Source organism: Urocitellus parryii, chromosome 9 (assembly GCF_045843805.1).
Source record: "Urocitellus parryii isolate mUroPar1 chromosome 9, mUroPar1.hap1, whole genome shotgun sequence".
Classification (NCBI taxonomy): domain Eukaryota; kingdom Metazoa; phylum Chordata; class Mammalia; order Rodentia; family Sciuridae; genus Urocitellus; species Urocitellus parryii.
The window spans coordinates 69,414,919-69,438,738 of NC_135539.1; the positions used below are offsets into that span (position 1 = coordinate 69,414,919).

At 34.5% G+C, this 23,820-nt stretch overlaps 1 protein-coding gene across 1 annotated transcript in view; it reads left to right on the top strand.

Annotated features, from left to right (window-relative positions):
* The window catches only part of Usp6nl (USP6 N-terminal like), a 167,339-nt gene that overhangs the window by 138,030 nt on the left and 5,489 nt on the right, over positions 1–23,820 (top strand). The window contains exons 9-14 of the mRNA XM_077802713.1: positions 3,053–3,101; positions 4,603–4,723; positions 7,624–7,718; positions 8,348–8,413; positions 8,510–8,609; positions 11,696–11,848. Coding sequence (XP_077658839.1) covers positions 3,053–3,101; positions 4,603–4,723; positions 7,624–7,718; positions 8,348–8,413; positions 8,510–8,609; positions 11,696–11,848 — 584 coding nt within the window. The remainder of the gene's footprint in view (positions 1–3,052; positions 3,102–4,602; positions 4,724–7,623; positions 7,719–8,347; positions 8,414–8,509; positions 8,610–11,695; positions 11,849–23,820) is intronic.

Sequence of the window (23,820 nt, forward strand, 5' to 3'; positions counted from 1 at the left end):
ATCCTCAAAAAAAATAAAATACTTGGGAATCAACCTAACAAAAGAGGTGAAAAACTTAAACAATGAAAACTACAGAACCCTAAAGAGAGAAATAGAAGAAGATCTTAGAAGATGGAAAAATATACCCTGTTCATGGATAGGCAGAACTAACATCATCAAAATGGCAATATTACCAAAAATTCTCTATAGGTTTAATGCAGTGCCAATCAAAATCCCAATGGCATTTCTTGTAGAAATAGATAAAGCAATCATGAAATTCATATGGAAAAATAAAAGACCCAGAATAGCAAAAACAACTATAAGCAGGAAAGGTGAATCAGGCGGTATAGTGATACCAGACTTCAAACTATACTACAGAGCAATAGTAACAAAAACAGCATGGTACTGGTACCAAAACAGGCAGGTGGACCAGTGGTACAGAATAGAGGACACAGAGACCAATCCACAAAGTTACAACTATCTTATATTTGATGAAGGTGCTAAAAGCATGCAATGGAGGAAGGATAGCATCTTCAACAAATGGTGCTGGGAAAACTGGAAATCCATGTGCAACAAAATGAAACTGAATCCCTTTCTCTCGCCATGCACAAAAGTTAACTCAAAATGGATCAAAGAGCTTGATATCAAATCAGAGACTCTGCGTCTGATAGAAGAAAAAGTTGGCTCCGATCTACATATTGTGGGGTTGGGCTCTAAATTCCTTAATAGGACACACATAGCACAAGAGTTAATAACAAGAATCAACAAATGGGACTTACTCAAACTAAAAATTTTTTTCTCAGCAAGAGAAACAATAAGAGAGGTAAATAGGGAGCCTACATCCTGGGAACAAATTTTTACTCCTCACACTTCAGATGGAGACCTAATATCCAGAGTATATAAAGAACTCAAAAAATTAAACAATAAGAAAACAAATAACACAATCAACAAATGGCTCAAGGACCTGAACAGACACTTCTCAGAGGAGGACATACAATCAATCAACAAGTACATGAAAAAATGCTCACCATCTCTAGCAGTCAGAGAAATGCAAATCAAAACCACCCTAAGATACCATCTCACTCCAGTAAGATTGGCAGCCATTATGAAGTCAAACAACAACAAATGCTGGTGAGGATGTGGGGAAAAGGGTACACTTGTACATTGCTGGTGAGACTGCAAATTGGTGCTGCCAATTTGGAAAGCAGTATGGAGATTCCTGGGAAAGCTGGGAATGGAACCACCATTTGACCCAGCTATTCCCCTTTTCAGTCTATTCTCTAAAGACCTAAAAAGAGCATACTACAGGGATACTGCTACATTGATGTTCATAGCAGCACAATTCACAATAGCTAGACTGTGGAACCAACCTAGATGCCCTTCAATAGATGAATGGATTAAAAAATGTGGCATTTATACACAATGGAGTATTACTCTGCACTAAAAAATGACAAAATCATGGCATTTGCAGGGAAATGGATGGCACTAGAGCAGATTATGCTAAGTGAAGCTAGCCAATCCCTAAAAAACAAATGCCAAATGTCTTCTTTGATATAAGGAGAACAACTAAGAACAGAGCAGGGAGGAAGAGCATGAGAAGAAGATTAACATTAAACAGGGACAAGAGGTGGGAGGGAAAGGGAGAGAGAAGGGAAATTGCATGGAAATGGAAGGAGACCCTCATTGTTATACAAAATTACATATAAGAGGAAGTGAGGGGAAAGGGGAAAAAACAAGGGGGAGAAATGAATTATAGTAGATGGGGTAGAGAGAGACGATGGGAGGGGAGGGGAGGGGAAGGGGGATAGTAGAGAATAGGAAAGGCAGTAGAACACATCAGACACTAGTATGTCAATATGTAAAACAGTGGATGTGTAACTGATGTGATTCTGCAATCTGTATGTGGGGTAAAAATGGGAGTTCATAACCCAATTGAATCAAATGTATGAAATATGATATGTTAAGAACTATGTAATGTTTTAAACAACCAATAATAAAAATTTAAAAATTTTAAAAAGGAAAATTTTGTTTGTGTATACATACACACACACACACACACACACACACTCATACCAAAGTGAGGAAGAAGTGTTTGTAAAATTACAGTAATTTCTCTGACTTCCCATATGGGCATAGCTGGTATTAATAGTAACCTTCTTCCACTGCCCATTCCATGTATCATTTGCCCTCATCAAGTACTGCTGCTGGTTATAGTTCTTTTTCTGGTAGAACCTTCATCCCTGGAAAGTCTGGATTGTTGCCAGTTCTGCCCGAATTGGAAAAAATCAATAGCTTCCCATTGACTTCAACCACAGAGGTTTGTAATACTAAGAGATGCCCCAGTGTTCTCCTGTATTCCAGACATATTCCTCCTATGTCTGTTATATCGTAGTAATCATTTTTCCCCTTAATAATCAGGATCAATCCCCCTCTCTGTCTGTTGAGGCATAAAGAACTCAAAATGGTTGTGTGGCAGTCCAGTTTTATGGAATCAACATTATGTCTCCTGGTGGAACCTGCTCTTTTGGAACTAAGATATCTAGATCAACAGAGCCTAAGATTGCAGGGATGGGAAGCAGAAAACTTCCTAGGGAGTCAGTCATTTGGGATAACAGTGAGTAGAGCTACTCCTGTTTCCACCCTTGAACCTCAATACCTGCATCCTGGCTATGGAAAGCATAACAAGCTACCTTCTCTTGGAGGCTACTATAGAGCATGTCCAGCTTTTTGGAGGGCATTTCCCAGCCCTGTTAGGTATTACACTTAGTTGGTGTTGTCATGGAGTCTTCAGAAGACCTTGCCTCTGTTTTGTTGATCCAAAGGCTTCTGTTTATAAAGGTGGCAACAGTGTAAGACATGTTGAAGTCCTTTGTGTTTTGGGTATAAATCTTTCTGTCAGAATGAAGCGGTCTAGTCTCAAATTTAGACTGTTGAGTGTACTCTTTTCATATGCACTTAGGAGAATTTCTTTATTGCAATTATAAATCTTAATCTGGATTATTTGTAAGTTTGTAATTTTAAAAGTGTGAAATACTCTTTAAATTGTGTTTAATGTAAATTTTTATTTCTCTAGGCAACAATCCTTATTTCATGTTCTTGCTGCATATTCTATCTATAATACGGTAAGTCCGAGCATGCGCTATTGTATTCCAAGAAGCAGGAGGTTCCTTTTGGCACCCCCTACCTAATAAGGCCCTTGTAGCCCCATTTCTTCATCCCAGGACCTTTTAGTTCTGTGGATCTTTTTATGGCTTCTATGGTAACCCTGAGGTCTTAGAACAGAAGTGATTGGAAGTGGAAAAAACAAGATATGACCATAGTACACCAGTGAATCTCACTTTTTCTCCCCTGCTATAGATTGTTTTGTTATGTTTTATGGTATTTGTTATTACTTTCAAGCAAACAGGTCAGGAATTGGGAAGGTAGGACAGGAAGTTGGTGGCTAGATTAATTTTTGCTTGACTCAATAATTCTTCGGTAAGTCCTAGAAGGTTGTCTTCCAGTATTATGTTTTATGTATCAGATGATGTTCCGTATGAGTAGAATAAAACTAAACTTTTTAGTAATAAACATACTACTCTTAAGGCATGTACCATTCTCGGGAGAGACCTAACATGGGTGTTAAATAATACCTGTTGACAAGATTCTAGGGAGGAGAACCTTTGAACCCTGAGATGTTTGAGTTCTCTTGTAACTAAACTCTGTGCATTATAAGAGCAGAAGTCAGCTTAAACTGGGGAAATGTCAAAAGGGATTTACTAAAGGAACTTCTCATGGAAATGAAGCTATACCTGGTCTCATGGGAATTGGAGCTGAAAGGTGGGAAGCATTCAGGGTGAATAGCTATACTTTCTCCCTATCTCTGTGGGGCCACATGGTATCTCTGACTATCTCTGTGAATTGTGTATTCTACTGTGTCTGTCTCCAGATGGCTTCCTTTACCTGCCTGCTGGTTATTCCATGGCTGAAATATCACTCACAGAATAGCATATTAATAGAGTACATAACTCCATGTGATTGTAGCCCCTCTGGCTTTGTTCACATTTCCTAGAGAGAGTAGAGTGTCTGATTAGTCCATGCAACCAATTAATTATTCTCTTAGTGTCAGGTGTCCTCATCTGGTCCATCAGCTATGGTTCCTATTACAGAAGCATGAATCACTAAGGCCATATCAAAGCAGGGACTATGAGGAGAGTGGGTAGCTCTTAGAGGGGTGTAGGTTGGTTGGACATCCAAAAAGTATCTACTTAAGGGTCCAGAAATATAGAGGAAACAAGATAGCAAACTTGGACTTGGAGGAGGAGAGAGATTGCTAGCATCTGAGCAAAGAGGAATAATCATGAACTAAAAATCATACATAAAATGAAATAATATTGGTACTCTTTAAAGAGAGCATAACAGTATTGAACAGAAGATGATTTTATAAAAAACACTTAAACTTTGTCTACACCTGTGCATTTATTCTATATGAGAGTTTTTATTCTTTTATCACATATGGCATTATGCTTTAAAGATTGTAATACTTATCTCTAGAAATGCCCACTAAATAATCTATCTAGGCATTTTGTGATATCTGTAGTTGGATTCAGAACTCTAGTGTCTGTGGTTTCTTTTGCTCTTTAGGAAGTTGGGTACTGTCAGGGGATGAGCCAGATCACAGCTCTACTCCTCATGTATATGAACGAGGAAGATGCCTTCTGGGCCCTGGTCAAACTCTTCTCAGGCCCCAAACATGCTATGCATGGTAAGAACATCCATATGTTATCATAAGCAATAAATCAGAGAGGATAAAAGGTAAATGAAAACAAAGTCAAAGATGCCTGGTAGAATTAGTACAACAAATTTAATGTCTCAGAGCTTGTACAGTTGGTGTTTGTTTCTATTTCTTTTTGTTTTTATTATTAAACTTTTTTCTAACTTTTTCAGTTCACACTGATTTTTCTTTGTCATTTCCCCAAAGTATATTGTTGGTATTTTAAAATTTTTAAATTTTTTTACTTGCCCTCAGAAGAAACTAATTCAGGTTTGGAGGAATTGAGGAAAAGCTATATATTATTTAGAAGAAATACAAGGTACCTTTTGATCAAAACTTTTAGATAGTCATGCAGTTACCATTTCAATTAAATGTTACCATTGACTGGATATTGTGATGTATAACTTCTTGTCAAAGAACATTAACTGAGAAATTACATGACATTTAGGCATTTAAAGGAAAAGTACATAATAACACAGTAGTTTCATATTTCAAGTGTGATTTTTAGATCTTCCAGCCATAAATTTTGTTCCATTTTAAGTAAGTGGCTGATGACACGTTTTGGACACTAGATTGTTTAATATTCCAAAACATGCATAGTTTTTGGTTTTCAGATTAGCAGATTGTTTTTAATGACCTTTTCCTAATATTTGCCAAGCATGTTCATTAAATTTTATTTTGGAGAGTATTGATTGCAACTTGTTTTGGAAATAAAAGTGGCATTTATATTAAGGCAAAGTTATTTTTTCCAATTCATTTATATGGTAGTATCAAATTAAAACTTGTAATGCCAATTACTCTTAAGAATGAATCACCTACGTTCACTTTGTGAATATTTATGCTCTATATTGTGGGGACCTTCCATGGAAAATGCTATTTTAACGTTTTCAAAGTTTTGGCCTTCCACAGTCCGTTGTATATTAAATCTGACAAACTTAGCAAGTGACTTTTGTGGGAGTGTTGTGTGTGGTGGGGTGTGAGGGGTGTGTGCATGTGTGTATGTGTGTTTGCTTTAGTTTATCAGTGTTTCTTGCCAATTGTTTTAACACATGTTAACAGTTTCTGGACTCCAAATGTAAGATATATTATTATGTTAAGTTGACATTCAATAGGCAGTATCATTTAAAAAGACATCTTGAGGAAAAAGAACTGTTCCTTATTAGTCTTTATTTTGCTTCCCCATGCAGTGGTATTGCTGATTTGTCTTGAGTGCAATGAAGTATACAATTTAAGTGATATATAATTATGTAGAAGCCCATCTAATTTTAGAAAATAATCATTTCTTTTAAATCTATTTGCTAGCAATATTGTCACCAATCTAATCTGTAAAGCAATTCTATCCTAACATTTATTCTTTTAGTGAAGTATAGGTCATTTTTATGGGTGAGTTTATACTTAGAAATATTTGTTTCTATGCCTGCTTATGAAGTTTTATCTAAAGTACCCTCTATCCTTTGCATTTCCTTTATTAAAGTGGTATCACTTATAAATATGTGGAATCAAAGGTAAGGCTAGAAAAGATAAGATTTAAAATACTGAGCCTGGAATATCACTGAAAAATGAAGAAATATTAGATGTCTTTGTATCACTGAGCTAGTTAATATTGAAGTGCATTGACTTTTTCAAAAAAAAAATCATACTTTTCTTGAAAATTTTCCAACTCCCATTCTTGTCAAATTGACCATGAAAATGGCACTGATAGATAAAGATTTTTTTTATGAAATCATTTCACTGGAAAATATTACTGAGAGAAGAATAGAATCTCTATTTCTGGAAATTTTTACACATACCTTCAAAAACTGAGCAATAGTTAACAGAGAATTCTGCTCAGATTGTAAAGCAGTGTTTCCCAGTAGTGTGTTCCTGAAGTTCTTGAAGGAACAAAGTTTTGTTTTTTTGAAACAGATGTTTTGTGGGAAAAAAAAATAGACTCCAAGTTCAGATAAGTCTGGGAGATTGAGATAAGCAAAGCAAAATGTTTCATGAAATCTAAAAGACGTTAATTAATAGGTTAATATACATCATAAATATCCAAAATCAACATGTAACATACACTGTTTACCCCAGGTTCTTTTTTAAAAGCATAGAAAATCTATTAACATCTTTTAAAGTTGCTTAGAAACCGGTTGGAAAACACTAGGGTGGAGAAATAAGAGTCCACTGAATTTATATCCTTTAAAATATATCTGAAAGGAACCTTGTGAATAAAAATAGATGTATAAAGTTCAATGAGTTAAATATACAAATTAATACAATCTTAATCATTTATAACTAAACATCTTACAGATTATATTGTATAATCAATTGGATTAAAATATGATTTTTGATATAACATTGTTTTAGCTTATGTTAAATATAGCGTATAGAAAGTGTTAAAAAGTGATAAAAACTTTGGAAAAATGGTAGTAGAGAAATTGTTAAAGTAAACTTGAAAATGTAAATAAATGTTTATGTAATACATTAACAGTAAAACCAAATGATAAGTAGTTAAGATTAGAACTATAAAAAATTCAATCATTTAAGATATGGCCAAAGGTCTTAAAAAGAACACAGAATCTTGATTAATAACCTCAGTTTTCTTTTCTTTTCTTTTTTTTTTTTTTTTTGGTTTTAGTCTACTAGTTTTCCTTTAATTCAGAAATATTCTGCCTTTTACAGAAAATATATTTTATAAAAATATAGGTGAATGTTAACAACAAATCCTAGCTAAAAGTCTCATTACCCAAAAGTTTGTATACAATTATGGTTTTGGTGGGAAGGAAAATTATCTTGGTAAGTACTAGGTATTTCTTTTTTCTTTTGATAGGAATGAAAGAAATGTGTTGCATTTTTAAATTGGTATGTTTTGTGGATATTGTTTCTAAAGTACTGTTTTTATGTTTGTATTATAGGCTTTTTTGTCCAAGGTTTCCCTAAACTCTTGAGGTTTCAAGAACATCATGAAAAAATACTGAATAAATTTCTGTCCAAGCTTAAGCAACATTTGGTAGGTAGATGTGACACTGACTTATGAAGCTACAGTGGTATTTGGTCTTTGGCCTCAGTTAACTCATTAATTTGTAGTGTCATCCATTTCATTTACTAAACAGTTACAATTCCCAGTTTGATAAACATTAGATTTGTAAAATTTAATATTGATGATCTATCACAGTTTTAATTAATAGATTCAGATTTCTGTGAAGCTGATAAGCGGAAACAATGAAGTTTTTAAATGATATATGATTTCTTAGTTACTTTGGAGGGTTTTGAATTGTACAAAAAGTATTTTAAGGGTCTTACAAACTCATTCCTCATGAACTATATGTGTGCTTTACTATAAGATATAATACTTTAGTAAAACAAAGATAGTTAATTGTAAAATATATTAGTGAAAATAAAGAGATTTTTTTTTCCTTAAATATCTTTATTTTATTTATTTATTTTCATGTGATGCTGAGGCTTGAACCCAGTGCCTCACATGTACTGGGCAAGCACTCTGCAACCCCAGCCCCAAAAGGTGGATTTTTTAATGTTTATCTTTGACAGCTATCTCCAATATCCTTCCTAATTTTGTGTATTGTATTGTCATATTCTGTTGGTTACAATCCAGAAATTGTGAGATCTTTGTTTTTTCAGGATACTCAAGAAATCTACACGAGTTTTTACACAATGAAATGGTTTTTTCAATGTTTCCTTGATCGTGTAAGTATTTACTTACAAACTCTATCATAAAATTCTGATCACAAGGTGAGGCAAACTGTTAATCTTTCTTCTGTTTTGTTTTGCTTTTCATTACAGACTCCCTTTACTCTAAACCTCAGAATATGGGATATCTACATCTTTGAAGGAGAACGAGTTCTTACTGCCATGTCTTACACAATCTTAAAATTACACAAAAGTAAGAAAATGTTTTAACTGAAGATTTCATAAAAATCAAGACTTGTTTTAACTTTGATGTGTCAGTCCCCACTGGGCTCCTCATCCATTGTCTCCATGATAGTATAAAAAAGTCCTTGAGAATCAGTGGGGAAGTTATCTTCAGTTGGTAGTTTACTTTCTGTGGTTCTTTTTTCTATTAGAGCTGTGTATGGCAAAGATCTTGGATTCTTTTCTCCTTATAACAGTTTGACTGGAGTGGTAGAATGAAATTTGTTGGTTTCACTAATAATGATATTCTAAAATATTGGTTTTCACTGGATCTTCTCTTTTTTAATTAATTTTTTATTTATATATGACAGCAGAATGCATTACAATTCTTATTAAACATATAGAGCACAACTTTTCATATCTCTGGTTGTACACAGAGTATATTCACACCAATTTGTGTCTTCATACATGTACTTTGGATAATAATGATCATCATATTCCACCATCACTTCTAACTCTATGTTCACTGGATCTTCTTGTTCTTTTCATTGATCTGAATTTCAAGTTTGTAATAGAACAGAAAGAGCTTTAGCCTCATGATTTAAGGTTGCTACAGAGACTATTTCTATTACTGTTTCCTTCATTTAGGAAAAAGAGCTTCCAGCTCCAAGTTGTAGATGGGGAAGTTATAGATCAACTCTGCTTGACTGTGTCATGACCTCTGAGGCAAGTAAAGGCAGTGTCTGTAGTTGCATAAATGTAGCAAGGATTGTTTTTTTTAAAACAAAATAACAAAACACATTTTAGTCTCAGTTGCAGTATTTCAAGGGCTTTGTAAATTGAGTTGCTATGCCTTACTTTAAAATTAAGAAATGAGATTTTCTTCATGAATGTGAAGAATCATATTCACTTTAAAGTCTCAGTTCAACTGTAAGCATTCTGTGACTCTTCTTAAAACTATACAGAAGTGTGAATCACTGAAAGCTTTAGAACTTTATATAGTACTTCTAATCTAGACCATACCACATAATTTCACATTCCACGTATACTCTGCTCTGTCATGTTGTCCCTGAATGATCTCCTCAGCATCCCATCTGCAGTAGGAGCCAGTTGAGTGTATGAGGTTATGTTTATGGTTTTTCTCTCTATTGTGCTTGGTATTCTAAGTACATGCTAGGTACTTTGATGTAAGATTGTTTTGTTATTTATCTGAACAGAGTGGACTTCAGGAGGGTCAGATTAACCACACTTTTACCTAGGAATAAGAATGCCCATTATAAGATACCTTTGTATTATTTACTGTTTTCAAGAAAAGGATTCAGAAGCGTGGTGATTCTTTTCCCTTGTATTCAGGCTCTGTTTCCTCAACACACAGACTAAAGCACCACGACAAAACCTTTGACAACAAATTGCTATCCAAGACCCAGGGTTCTGTCTTATAACCAGGTGAAATCCCTCTTTCTTCTCTTCCTGCCTCTCCTCCATTTCAGTTACTTCCTTTCTCTCTGGATTATGAATAAAATAGGTGTGGAACAAAAATAAAATTTTTATTAAGAGATATCAATGTTCCCTAAACAGTGTAAAAGTAGAAACATATTTCTTTGTAGCTCTTTTTTCTTCTTAAATTGTTTTTATTTATATGACCCTTGATCAATTTTGACAAGAAAAAGGTTTCTTTACCCTTTGTGAATAAACTTTAAGCACAACAATCAATTACTTTATATACTAGCATATCATTAGACTAAATAAACTGTAGAAAAATCTCTCTACTGCTCTATAATTTTTTGGGGGGGGGGGGCAGGCTAGGGAAACAAAGCTCAAGGGCTTAAACTAATTTCCTTCATCACCATGTGAAGCCTCAAAACCTGAATGGTAGTTGAGAGGCAGGGAGGATGGAGAGATGTTACTAAGAGGTAAAAAAGTTTCAGCTGGACAGAAGGAATGGTTCTGGAGATCTATTGTACAGCCTAGTGACTGAAACTAATAATATTAGTGAATATTTGAAAACTGCAAAGTAGGTAGACTTTCAGTGTTCTCGTTACAAAAATAAATATGTTTGATGGATATGTTAATTAGGTTGGTCTAATCATTCCACAATGTTATACATACACCAAATCATCTTTGAAGATGATTTTATAATAGACCATATTTTACACCTTAAATACATACAATTTTTTATTTGTCAATTAAAAAAGAAAAACTTCTTTTGGGACACTTACTCAGTGGTTAAGAGGTTTTTTTCTTTTTTCTCTTTCTTCCACATTGCCTTAATATTTAGAGACACTGTTACTAGAGGTTCATGGCAAAGTGGTTTTAAATAGCAAAAAATAAGAAACAATCTGAATGTCCATAACTAGAAGACTAATTAGCAAATTACAATGCATTCATTACATTGCACTATTATATCACTGCGAATAATGATGGTATAAAATCATATCTGTCGAAGTGAGAGATATCAGTGATATATTATTGAATGGGAACAAAGCAAGGTGAATAACTTGGTAAATATCATTTAATTTTGTGAATTGATACACATATGCACATGTTAATATACATACCTGTGAGTAGGGTATTGGGTAGGATCCTAGTGGGTTTTTATTTTCCGATTTGTGTCTGTAGTTTGAAACTTTTTCTAATGAAACTATTTTCATAAGCAGAAATAAACTCTACAAATTAATAATATCTTTTAAAAAAAGTTCTGAACCACTAATAAATACAGACTTAGAAGTGGATTTGCCTTTGACAGTTGGAGCTTTAAATCAATAAAAGAGAAAGGCCTCATGTCCTCCTGGGTACCTTTCTATGTCTGTTGTCTCAGAGAATCTCTTACTCTGGGTTACTATTAATGCCTATATATTATTACTCTTAAACCAATGAGAAGGTGTTTGACAGTATATGCCAGCTCCTCTTTCTCCCCAGTAAGATTATCCTGCATTTCTCTGTGACCATTTCAGTATCAGAAAAAAAATTATTTTAACATTCACAAGGCCATGTGAAATTTATTTATGTTTTTTCAATGCCCTTTTTAAAAATGTGCTATACCAAATAGAATGTATTATCTTTTCAACCTAAAGTAATTGTTGACTTAGCATTTGCATTTCTGTCATCCTTTCTTAGAACATCTAATGAAATTATCTATGGAAGAACTTGTAGAATTTCTTCAGGAGACTCTAGCAAAGGATTTTTTCTTTGAAGATGATTTTGTAATAGACCAACTTCAGATTTCTATGGCAGAACTAAAGCGGGCGAAATTAGATCTCCCAGAACCTGGTAAGAAATACCCCAATATTTTACATCTAAATTTTAATTAAGATTGGAAGACATGGCACAATTAACATGGATTATTTCTTTTTCATAGCACAAGCATAATACTCTTGAAGAAATAATATAAGTGAATGCCTTACCTACTGTCTTTAGCTTTTTTAAAAAATTTATTTTAAAGAAAAAGCAAGTAAACATTAAATCTACATCTCCTAATGGAACAACTGTACTGTTCCTACTTAAATTTATAAATTTGGTTGACAAATAATATTAATTTTCAGAAGTAACTATGGTGTTATTTAAACTAATATAACAATAAGCACTTTTTACTTTCGTCATCTCATTTTATAAAACTGTACAATAGCAGAGCAAGTAAAGTCCCACTTTACAGATGAGAAAATTCAAACTTAAATAGGAAGCTACAGAACTTCCAAATTGCATTAACAAGAGTAGAGTCTGGACTTTCTGATTACCAATCCAGGGCTCTTGTAGGTAATATATTTTATTCACTTACTTCAAAACATTCCAGGACCTACTGTTAGGCTTTCTGCTGGGGAATCCTCTGAGAATTTGAAAACTTAAGAGAAAAATGTGTTCTTGCTTTCAGGTGCACTCAGTTGAGATTATTTACACAGACGATAACAAAGTGAATGGAGCAGTAATAATAGAGCTAGGTGCAAGATAAATGGTAAGGGTAGGGGAGCTTGAGAGGGAGAGAAAAGAAAATGTAGAAAGATCACAGTAGGAGTAATTTTAAGAGTTTTGACCAGATAGTACTTAACAATGTATGATATCCTGAGAAAAAGTTATTTTTTCCTCTTTCACCTTTGTTGCAGTGGAGGGTATGGTAAAAGGGTGGGGCAGTGGAAGATCATGGGCAAGAGATGAAAAGTTATTTACGCTCTCAGGTAGAGGTGAATTTGGCATTTCCTGATCCTTCTGTCATCAAGGATGTATCTGTACAGAAGGAAAGCAGAATTGCATTAATGGAAAATACATTTCCCCTTCAGTAAAAAATTAAGATGTTCTGATTTTACTTACTTAATTGAGAAGGGTTTAATCAGCGCTTCTGTGAGGTTTGGGGTCATCAGAATTGACTAGAAAACAACCCCTCACAGCATACACAGTTAGGTTGAGCATAGGCCTCGTGAAACTATCGCCTTTACTAAGTGAGGTGAACCCACCCTTGTTCAGTATAATTATGTCTGTTTTCTACTAATTCTTTCCTGTAGCAGGAAATGCATTTGGAGCAGCAATTACTATACTCTTGCTATTGTGATGCTTATTTTTTCAATGTATTGTCCACTTTTAAAAAGAATTTAATGCAAGTTTTAGTAAAATACACACATAAGGAAAAAAAAATTGCAACTATTTAAACCTGAGATTAAAATTTAAAACCTGTGTAATGGAAGCAGGATGGTGATAATGATTTAGCATCTAATTAGTAGCTAGTATTTTGCAAAATGTTACTATGTGGCACATACTATAGGGACTCCCTCATCTAATCCCTAAAAATAACTCTGAAAAAGTGATTTGCCTCATTTTACAGATGAGGAAACTCAGCAGTTTATAAGAGCTTTTAACTAAGAAATGATAGAGGGCTGGGATTAAAGGGAGATGGATAAATAAGCACTGCAAGAAGGCTGGGCGATGCTTCTTGAACATCTGGCAGTGAAGAGAGCTGAAAGAAGGTGGCGCTGCCCTTTCCAGCACAGCATCTCTCCTTCTATACTGCTACTACTGGGACATGTACTTTTGTCACTTGGCCCTCACAAATTGTGAACTACCTATGGAACATGAAGATAATGAAATGAACATTGTACTAAGAAAGTTTAATGTCACCTCTGTCCTCTTAAAAAATGTGAGCCGGGAGCAGGGCTTTGCTTTTTCTGTTTTCATACCTGTTAATTCCTCCTCATTACTTTGTGTTAGTTTGTTGGGTTTCCAGAAAGAATTCACTAGCATTTTGAGATTGCATTGATTTAAAGATTTAGGATTTCTGAGGGGAAAATAGTGTTGTTATTTTAAAAACTGGGGTTTTCTACTAAAGAGCTTTTGTTTTTAGTTATTTGAGACTACTCTGATAACCCTCAGTATACATTGTTTTCCTCATTGAACTGTTACATATTTCTTACCTACTGACTCCAGCCCCTAATTATGTCCTGTGTAAAAACCTGGCCATTGACACTGTGGGTGGGTAGCTCTACCAGAGCACCATGGCTTATGGTCACATGCACAAGGTTCACTTCTGTGGTTGTCATCAAGATGAGGAGAATATAGGCAGAGTAGTGGTTGGGGACCCCTGGGTTCCTCAAGGGGTGATTTTATCTTTGGCTATTATAAGTTGCATCTTTTTTTCTTCCATTTTTTTTTTTCTAACTAGTTAGACATTTGGCATTTTTTATATTTTTTGTAGCCACTACATTGATTGTTTTCTTTGATTTGTAGATATCAATTATATCTTCAAAGGATAGTAGTTTTTCCTTTCTTTTCAGTATTCATGCTTCTTATTTTTTCAAGTCAAGAAAGTATCCAGCTATTTTTATTTTTAACTATTATTGATATTTTATATATTCATTTTGTTTGTGCATATTTTATAGTTTCTATTTAACTTTTTGAAAACATTTTATTGTGAAAGTTTTCAAACATACAAAAAGTGGACCACCTAGCCTATCACTCAGCTTATTGAATGTTTTTAAAGTGAAAATAAAGACATTAGGATACTTCACTTCTGTGTCTAAGAAACAAGGACCTTCTGCCTAACCATGGCACCTTTGTCACATCAAAAAAGTAACAGTGTGATTCCCCAATTTTAGCTCATGCCAGTTCCTTGTTGAATGTTTCCACTTGTCCCAAGACTGCCTTTTTCGGGGTAATATCAGGGTTTGAACTCAGGGGGCACTCGACCACTGAGCCACATCTCGAGCACTATTTTGTATTTTATTTAGATACAGGGTCTCACTGAGTTGCATAGCGCCTCACTTTTGCTGAGGCTGGCTTTGAACTCTCGATCCTCCAATTACAGGTATGCACCACTGCTCCCAGCCCATACTGCCTTTTAAACTGTTTTTCTCAACAGCATTTATTTGAGAGTCACCCTTTGTGTTTGATGTGCTTCTTTAGACTCTTGACTCTTGACATGGAGCAGTGCGCCTCTCCTCTTACCCACCCCACCATACCTTTCTTCCCTCCCTCCCTTTTTTCCTTCCTTCCCTCTTTCTTTCTTATTTCACCTCTCCTTTCTCCATCTTGTTCCTTCTCCTTCTCCCCTTCTGTCCATCAGTCAGTCTGTCCTTCCTTCCCTCCCATTGCCATAGAGGTCTGTCCAGTCATCATGTATAATGTCCCACATTCTGGAGTTGTCTGATATTTTTCACAATGTCATTTAACTTGTTCCCCTAGCATCTGTATGTCCTGCAATCTAGAAGTTAGATATAGCAATTTAATTAGACTCATATTAAACAGAAGGTACATAGTGACTAGGGTTTTTATTGTTGTTGTTGTTGTTTGTTTGTTTGTTTTATTGTGAATGATTCTGAGTTTGGCAATTAGGACCAGATTACTTTTTGTTGTTGTTGTTGTTGTTGTTGTTGTTGTTGATGGACACAACAGAATGCCTTTATTTTTTTTATGTGGTGCTGAGAATTGAACCCGGGTCCCTCCCATGCTAAGGGAGCGCTTTACCGCTGAGCCACAATCCCAGCCCAGGACCAGATTACTTTAATTAAAATTTTTAATTAGAAAATTTTATTTTAAAAAATACCTTTTCAATTAGCAAGTAATCTGTGGCAAAATATTGTGACATTGTTCAGATACCCAGTTTTCTTTAATCTTTCCCTTGATACTTCTAGCTTTCATTGATAATCCTTTCCTAAATTAAATTTTGGGGCACACTTTCTGTAACAAAGAACTTTTCCTCCTTTATCAACTGTAGCTTTTTAATTACCTTAAATTGTAATTCCTACTGAAAAGCTAGAATAAATGCTTAATTTCTTTTCTTACTGATCTTTTCCTCCTCTGTTCTATTCAAATGTAACTGGTGGCAGAGCTTTTGTGAATTAGTGAAAGTCATCTTGGTTAGAAATCCTGTGTTTCTCTACTGTGCCTGCCAATTTGGCCAAAAATTTTAGCTCATGGCATATATAGAAGAATCAAGAGAAGATTTTTTTCTTAGAATAATTAAGAACCACTTTCAAATTTATCTTTTAAGTACCAGAAAATATGAAACTGAAGAAATCTTTTTAAGTGAACATTTTGTTGCTTTTGGCTCTGATACATGTGCTTTTTTCCCCTAGAGAAATTTGGATTTTTTATTTTGTTTATAGAAAATGAACTTTCCTGGCTTTCATATTGTAGTTTCCTTTATAGGTCTTTTGTACTGGTAGTGACAAGTTTTGATTGGAACATAGGAAGAAGACACTCACTTGTGCTCACAGTAGTGCTATTCATGCAGCACAATTTGAAATTATTTCATGCTCAGTTCCAGAGAACTGCTCTGTCTCAGTTCTGCTCTGGTCTCTGCTTCCCTACCTATTCCTTCCATCCCTTTTTTCTTCACTGGTTTCTTTTCTTGAGCTAATCTTTAAAATTAGCTACATAAAGTTGTTTATCTTGTGCTCTGTCCTTGGGCAGTTCAGTTTCCCAGTCAGAGCAATCTTAGAAGATTTCCAAGTCTGTATGTCTATTCAACATCTTGGTCCTGGGAACTGAGTTCCAACCTGTTTTGCCAATACTGTAATTGAGCGTCTTAACCTGCCTTCCTCTCAGATACTGCAAACTGGATGTCTAAATGAGTAAGCTATCTTTCTACCCAATCTCGGAAGCTTCCCCTATTTCTCTTACATATTTCCTGTTGTCACAAAGTGGTCAACACCCATCTTTTTCTTCTGTTCCTGCCTCTACTTCCTGGCACCCACTTAATTACTATGCAGTAGCTCATCAAGTACTTTGTCTTTTAGTTCTTAATATCTCTGACATTTCTCTCCCAGAGCAGCAGCAGCATAAACTGGGGCCTCAACTCTAGTGCCCTTTCCTCACAGAACCAGAGGGGTGGTATGAAATTCACATTCCCTCCTGGCACAGTCTAGTGCTTATGGGAGAAAACACAAAGTCCTTGGTTTGGCATAAAAAACTCTCTTCTTGTCTTCTTTTCCACTTCATCCTTCCCACCTTCCCAGAGCCATTAGGCAGCATAATAAATAGTAATAATAACAGGAAACAGTTTTGAGTTGTAAGTGATAGACTCCTTGCTGAATGATTTATATGCACATTACTTATTTTCCCCCAGCAACCCTTTGGAATGGGTTTTTGTTAAGGCAAGTTTGTTTTTGTTGTTTTGTTTGATTACTTTCAAAGACAATTTTCTATGCACAGGTTTATTTAGATTTTCAAAATTAGTATTTTATATTTTCAAGTAGAAAATTAAGAAACCTATTTTTTTCTTTTAATGTTTAATTCAGTTTAAAAAGTTAACATAGAGCTGGAGGTGTGGCTCAGTGGTAGAATTATTACCTAGCATGTGAAAAACCCTGGGGTCCCATCTTTAGTATTGGAAGGAAAAGAAAAAAAAAAAAGCATAGTATTTTTAAATTTTGAAAATTTTAACATTCTCTTCTAAAGAAACTTTAGTTATAAACATTTTAAATTGTATTTATAAATCTGATATGTCCAGTTTGATTTAAATATCAGTTTTTACTTTGAAAACAAAATCTCCAATTTTACAGTAACTCATAAATCTAATTCATACCTCAGAATATGCCAAATCTTAAATCTCTTAAATATTTCTATACTGCTTACAAGTTTAAAATCAAAAGCGCAAATCTTGACTCATTTACATATCTTAAGTTGGCATGAAAAGGCTAACCATGGCCAAATTCTCTTAAATATTAACATGTAAAATAAGCAAGATATGAAATACAAGCCGATCCCTTACTTAATACAAAAAAATACAGAATTGATCATGTGTTTTATTGTCTTAAACTTGTCCATACTTAGTTCTAGATCTTTAGGAACTGAAAGATTTAGTTTTTTCAGATAAATTTTGGGATACCTAGTGGAACTACAAACTGGGACATCATCTGAGTTCTTGGCAGTGACCCCAACTTCAGGCTGCCTCACTTTCTATTCTTACAAGGCTGGTGCCCTTAGGCAGTTTTGTCCTGTGCTCTAGATACCTTTGATTCCAGTTGCACTCTGCCTCCTCCTTACTTTTCAAGGAAGACCACATCTTCCTACCTGGTGGGTTTGACTTTGCATTTCTTTTGTCTTTTACCTCTACCTTGTACTTTTAGAGGTCTTTGAACCTTAGGGACTAATATGTTCTTTTCATTTGTTTCTTATTTGTTAAGGCCATATTTCTTGCATTAATTGTCATTTATTTTAATTTATAGTAGTTTTCATTCTAATTTTGCCATCAGTTATTATCAATAACTTACAGAAGAGGAGATTTGGGCCTCTAGGTGAAGTATTTGCCCAAGGTCCTATATTTAGTAGGTGATAGGCATTTTAGTTGACCCAAGCCTGACTCCAAGGCCAGTGCTTTACATGACAACAAAATGGCTACTACTTAGAGGTCACAATTTGATGAGGTAAAGGGTGGGGAGGCTGCTCATTCATAGTAATTTGCCTTTGAATATGCTTTTCCTCCAAGAATGTTCCTAACAATTCTTCAGTTGGTTTTCACCATTCTGCTAAGTTTCACAAATGTAGCTTCAGCATCATTATTTTACTAAAGCCTTCTCAGTGAGCCCCTACGTCTCTAAACCCACAGAATTTGATCACCTGTTGAATTTGTTCCTGAACTGAACTCCTCTTCTTGCTCCTGTCTTCACACTTCCAGTGCTTGTCCCTTGTGTTAGCACATCTCTTGGATGGAGTGGGTTCCTTGCCCAATTCTGCATTATTGGCATAAATGGAGTGCTTGGCATATAGCTGACACTCAAGGTTGGTTTGTTTTTTCCCTGAAATGAATGAAATTCTATTTTTTTTTTTCAGGTAGTAAAAGTCTGTCTACAAAGGGTTAGCCCAAAGCAGTTTTTTTGAAGTGATGAATCATTCTGTATCATTGGTACACACTTCAGTTTTACTGTATGTTAAAATTTCTGAGTCTGGAGGTGTGGCCAGTGGTGGAGTACTTGCCCAGCATGCAGCACTTTTTGAGGGTTTGAGTGAGTTTTCAATTTTTGTTTATGTAAACCAGTGTTCCACACACTGCACTGTTTACATGTGCGTGAATTGAACTCCAGGGAACACAAAATGTTATGTTGTTAAAATGAAATAATTTCACAGATTTGTTGAATTGTATGGTCTGAATAGGTTTACAGTGAGAAATTTGTTAATAATTGTCTCCTTTGTTTCCCTTTTAAAAGCTAATCTGCCAAGAAGAAAGACCTACAAGCTTAACTACAATAAAGTCTTTTAAGTTATAGCTATAACTTAGAAGCAAACCGTACCTCATTTAATCACCTTGTTCAAGGCTATAGTAGTGTTTGAACTATGTGTTCTTCTGGCTTAAAGGTACATTGAACAAATAAAATTTGTGATTCAGTTACATATATGAAATCCATAATTTTGTGAGAATATTTAAAAACTCAATTGGGCTTAGTATTTGATCTGGAGAGGGATGGGGTAAGAGAATAGTAGAGGAATTGTCACAGCAATCACCTCCAGCCATTTCTTAATGAAAACTGCTGGCACAAAGTATATGTATTTAGTTGTTGCAGAACAACTAAACATTGCTCACAGGGAGCATGCTCAGCACTTTACGTAATTATGTCTCCTTGGGTGCAAAAAGCTGCTAAATGCCTCCAAGGCAATTTACCTGCAGATCTTGCAGTTGATGTGGTGTCCACTGGGTGGTGACAGAGACCTAAAAAAGACCAAAGGTGGATCAGCCTATAGGGATTTAAGAGGGGATCCTTTCCTTTATCTTTTTGGAGAAGTTAAAGTATTGTTCTGTTGGTTTCTTCTTTTCTTTTCTTTTCCTTTTTTTTTTTTTCAGAGAAAAACAATGTTTGAATTGCCTTTATTCTAAAATGTATCAAGTTATATTTCATCTGAGTTTTTTGTAGTTGTTGTTGTAGTTTAGTGTTGTTTTATTTGATTTGTAATAGATCTCTTTATTACTAGCACTTGCATAAAAATACCTGTCATCTAATATGACCAAACACTGGTGAAAAATACCATTAATATGATATTTGCACAAAAGCTTTCCCCTTAATTCGGGCAATACTTCTTCAACTCCTGTGCTCAGAGGAGGAAGAAGGGCAACATGAAATTTTAGACACAAAGCTGAGTGAAAACATGAGTGAGCAACAGTATAATTATATCTATTGAAAAGCAGCTAGGCTGAGGGCTGGAATCTGCTAGAATCTTATTACTTACAGTTAATTGCCTAGAGGTGAAAAGAGACATTTAAATCAACAAAGACCAAGTACAGCACTATCGGTGTGTATGTATATGTAGGGTAGTTCAAGTAGCTTAAGATAGCTCTAAAAGTAGATTGTACTAAAGTGTTTAATAATTTATTTGAGTGAACTTATGGGCAGAAAAAAATAGAGAATATCATTCATATGTGAAAATAAATCTGATGACAGAGGGGTTAGAATGGGAAAATCTGAATAAATATTAATAAGAGGAACTTGAAGGCAGAGAAGGCCAGGGTGTGACTAAGAGACTAGTTACTTGTTGGAGTGAGGATGTTCTGGAATATTCCATTCGACCAAGTAAACTTGAGATGAGATTGCTGTGACTGTCAGTCATCTTCAAAAATTGCAGAACCAAACAAGTGTTTAAAGGATGGAGATGAGAAAAAATGTAGTTCTTTATTTTTAAATGAATAAAAGATAATGTAAATTCTAGATCAGTAAATATGATATATAAGGGAAGAATCAATAAATGGATTAATTGAAAAATGGCTTTTTGAGCACTTAGCAAATAAGGTAACCACTAACCATGGTTCCATGAAGAATTAATCTGATAAGCCTGATTAATCTGATTTCATTGTTTGTTGAGATAGTTTATTTAGTGAATCAAAAAAGAATGCTATAAGCCTAGTATATTTAGGTAAAAATAAAGTGTTTCACAAAGTTGTGATACTTTTAGGAATAAACTAAAGATACTGCTTACAGGTTGTACACCAAAACTGCAGGTTAACATCATTTTACCTATTGAAGTATATTCTGTGCTTTTAAGCTTTATACTTCCTTATTATGTAAGCAATATGTGTTTGTAGTAGAAAAATTATATATTAAACAAAAATAATATTCAGTCTAAGAGCACTTTTTCAGGCTAACCACAACTAATATTTATTTCTTATAGTCATTTTCATAGACATATATAGATTTGTGCCTATATTTTATTCATTATAAATGGGATTAAACTGCTTTTATAACTTGCTTTTTTTGCTGATTAACGTTAAAAATATATTAGCATAGCAATAAGGTTGCTGAATTTATTTTATATTCCATAATTTATTTCACCATATATATTTCATGATTATTAATTTCAAAACGCAAGTATATGATTTTCCAGAAACAATGCAGTTTTGAATATCTTTATAGCAAACATTTTGCATGTGCCTTAATTATATTAAATTTCCAGAGGTGAAATGCTAGATCAGAAGCTTCAATATGTATTGTCAAATTGGAGAATTTGTTTCTCCAAACCCACAATAGTGAGATACTAATTTCAGAAGTATTTTAATTTGCAATTCTCTGGTAACTCATAATATATTTACCTGCTTTCTTTTTTCCTGTTCACATTCTTTATTTAGTTTTCTATATGGGGTATCCTTCATTTTCTTACTAATTATTATGAGTTTGTTATATTTTATGAGTTTGTTATATTTTAAGTGCTCCACCTTTTTATCTTACTCAGTTCAGTATTTGTAATCAATCACTTAAATGAAAGAATTGAAGCACAGTGTTTGGATTTGTGATTGGCATTACATGGCATTACATGGGAAGGTATAATATTAAATTTCAGGGAGATCTCCCATTGATGAGTCAAAATTAAGATAAACTTGGCTAGTAATCAAGATGTACTTTGAATTTGTCTTAAAATAATATGCCTTGAGTAATAACAACAGTTACTAAATACCTGCTGTATTCCAATTAATATGCTAGCCTTTTTTTTCATATAAACTCCAATTTTCACAGCATATCTACAAAACGATGTTCATTAATAAATAAGAAATCTGAGACTGGAACGGTTTCGTTATATAAATTCAAGATGGCAGAGCCAGGATTCAAAATCATGTCATTTGTTCCTGTTGGCCATGCTCTTCACACTATGCCTTGGACATATACAACATTTGGGAAATAATGATTGTGAAAAGGGTCAGCAAGGCAATGTGAGGACCAGAAAGCAAATCCGTTTTCCATAACAAAGCTGGATAAGGGAAGTAATCAAACATTTTTATTTTCTTTAGTTCAAATAGAAAATATTGCTTAAATATCTGGCCACCACACTTTAAAAGGGTACCATTTTTGGATGTGGCCAGTGATGGAATGCTTGTGTAGCATGTGCAAGGCCCTGGGTTTCATCCCCCCCAAAAAAAAAGAAAAAGAAAAGGGCAATGGGATACCCTTTTATGTCCCTCATCATCAAGAAGTGGCTAAAGATGAGTGTTTGTGGAAAACACTTTGGAAAGCCAACCTCAAGTTGACCATCCCAGCAATATGGATTTGTTACTGCCCCAGGCTAGCTTCCATGTTTGCTTCATTAAGTTGTCTTTTTGATGTGGTTATATAAAATAGATTTAATTGGTATAGTTGGTTTTATTACATTGTTGACATTAAAAATGTTTCCTAACCATAACAGTAAAGATCATAAATAATAAAATATGTGACTTTTTGCTAACAGAAAAGGCAATCTATAATTTTTTAAAATAGAAATAAATCAATTTTGAGACTTAGAATATAGATCTAAGGATAGCTACTCTTTGAAACAGCTAATTTCAGATAAATTAAGTTTTCATGAATTGTGAATTGATGAACACTGAAATATCGGAAGCAGACTGTGGGCATCTGCAGGCAGGCTGAAGAGCACTGAGCTTCCACCTACTGTGTGGTTCCAGGGAGAACATGTGCAAGGCGCAGTAGCTGCTCAGTTTGAGATCTGTTTTATTCGGCCTTTTTTTTTTTTTTAATTCTACTATGGAGGGTTTTTAAAACATTTAACATGATTTTATGTGAACTAAAAGTTGGTGGTTCTCTCTGTAGGCTGCCAGAAGCCAGAGAATTGATAAGAGGGACAGCTAAAAAGGCTCAGCATGAAGATCTTTGCAGCAAATCCAGTTTTGTCCCTGTGGCAGCACATTTTGTTGGCATGAATTCGCCATTTCCTGGTGCCACAGCTTTCCTTTGCTTTTAAATATTTGTTTTCATTGGGTTCCTACTCACCAACCTGAAAAGGGTGTTCTGATGATTGGCTGATACTGTTATCCTGATGGACTGTCAACCAGCCATTAAATTAGCCAATCAGATTACTATGTTCTGCTTAAAAAATTGTCAAAAGAGACTAAAGGAAAGTTCATAAATTCAGCTTTTCTGTTACATAGGTTGGTTGGTTTAATTATTTGGTGGTGTTGGGAATTAAATCCAGGGCCTCACACATGCTAGGCAAGTGCACTGCCACTGAGCCACACCCTAACTCTCTGTTATATAGGTTTTTATATCTTATTGATAATTTGTATTTGTTGGGATTATTTACCAACAGGGAAGAAGGAATTAATATATTTATCTGGGATTAAATGGATAACTATTTGTAGAGTGATAAAACTTTTTGGAGATTCTAGAGTAGCTTTATATTTATTGCTCACTAGCTTTTAACTGGGAGGGCAGAATAACTACCTGTGGCTATTTTTGATTTGGGCTGCATTTAAGTCAACTTTCTTAATTCTGTGAATTTCATATTTTGACTAGGGAAAAGCCAAACTAGAAATGCTTTGATTATTTCACATAACATTTATAAAGCAAGGA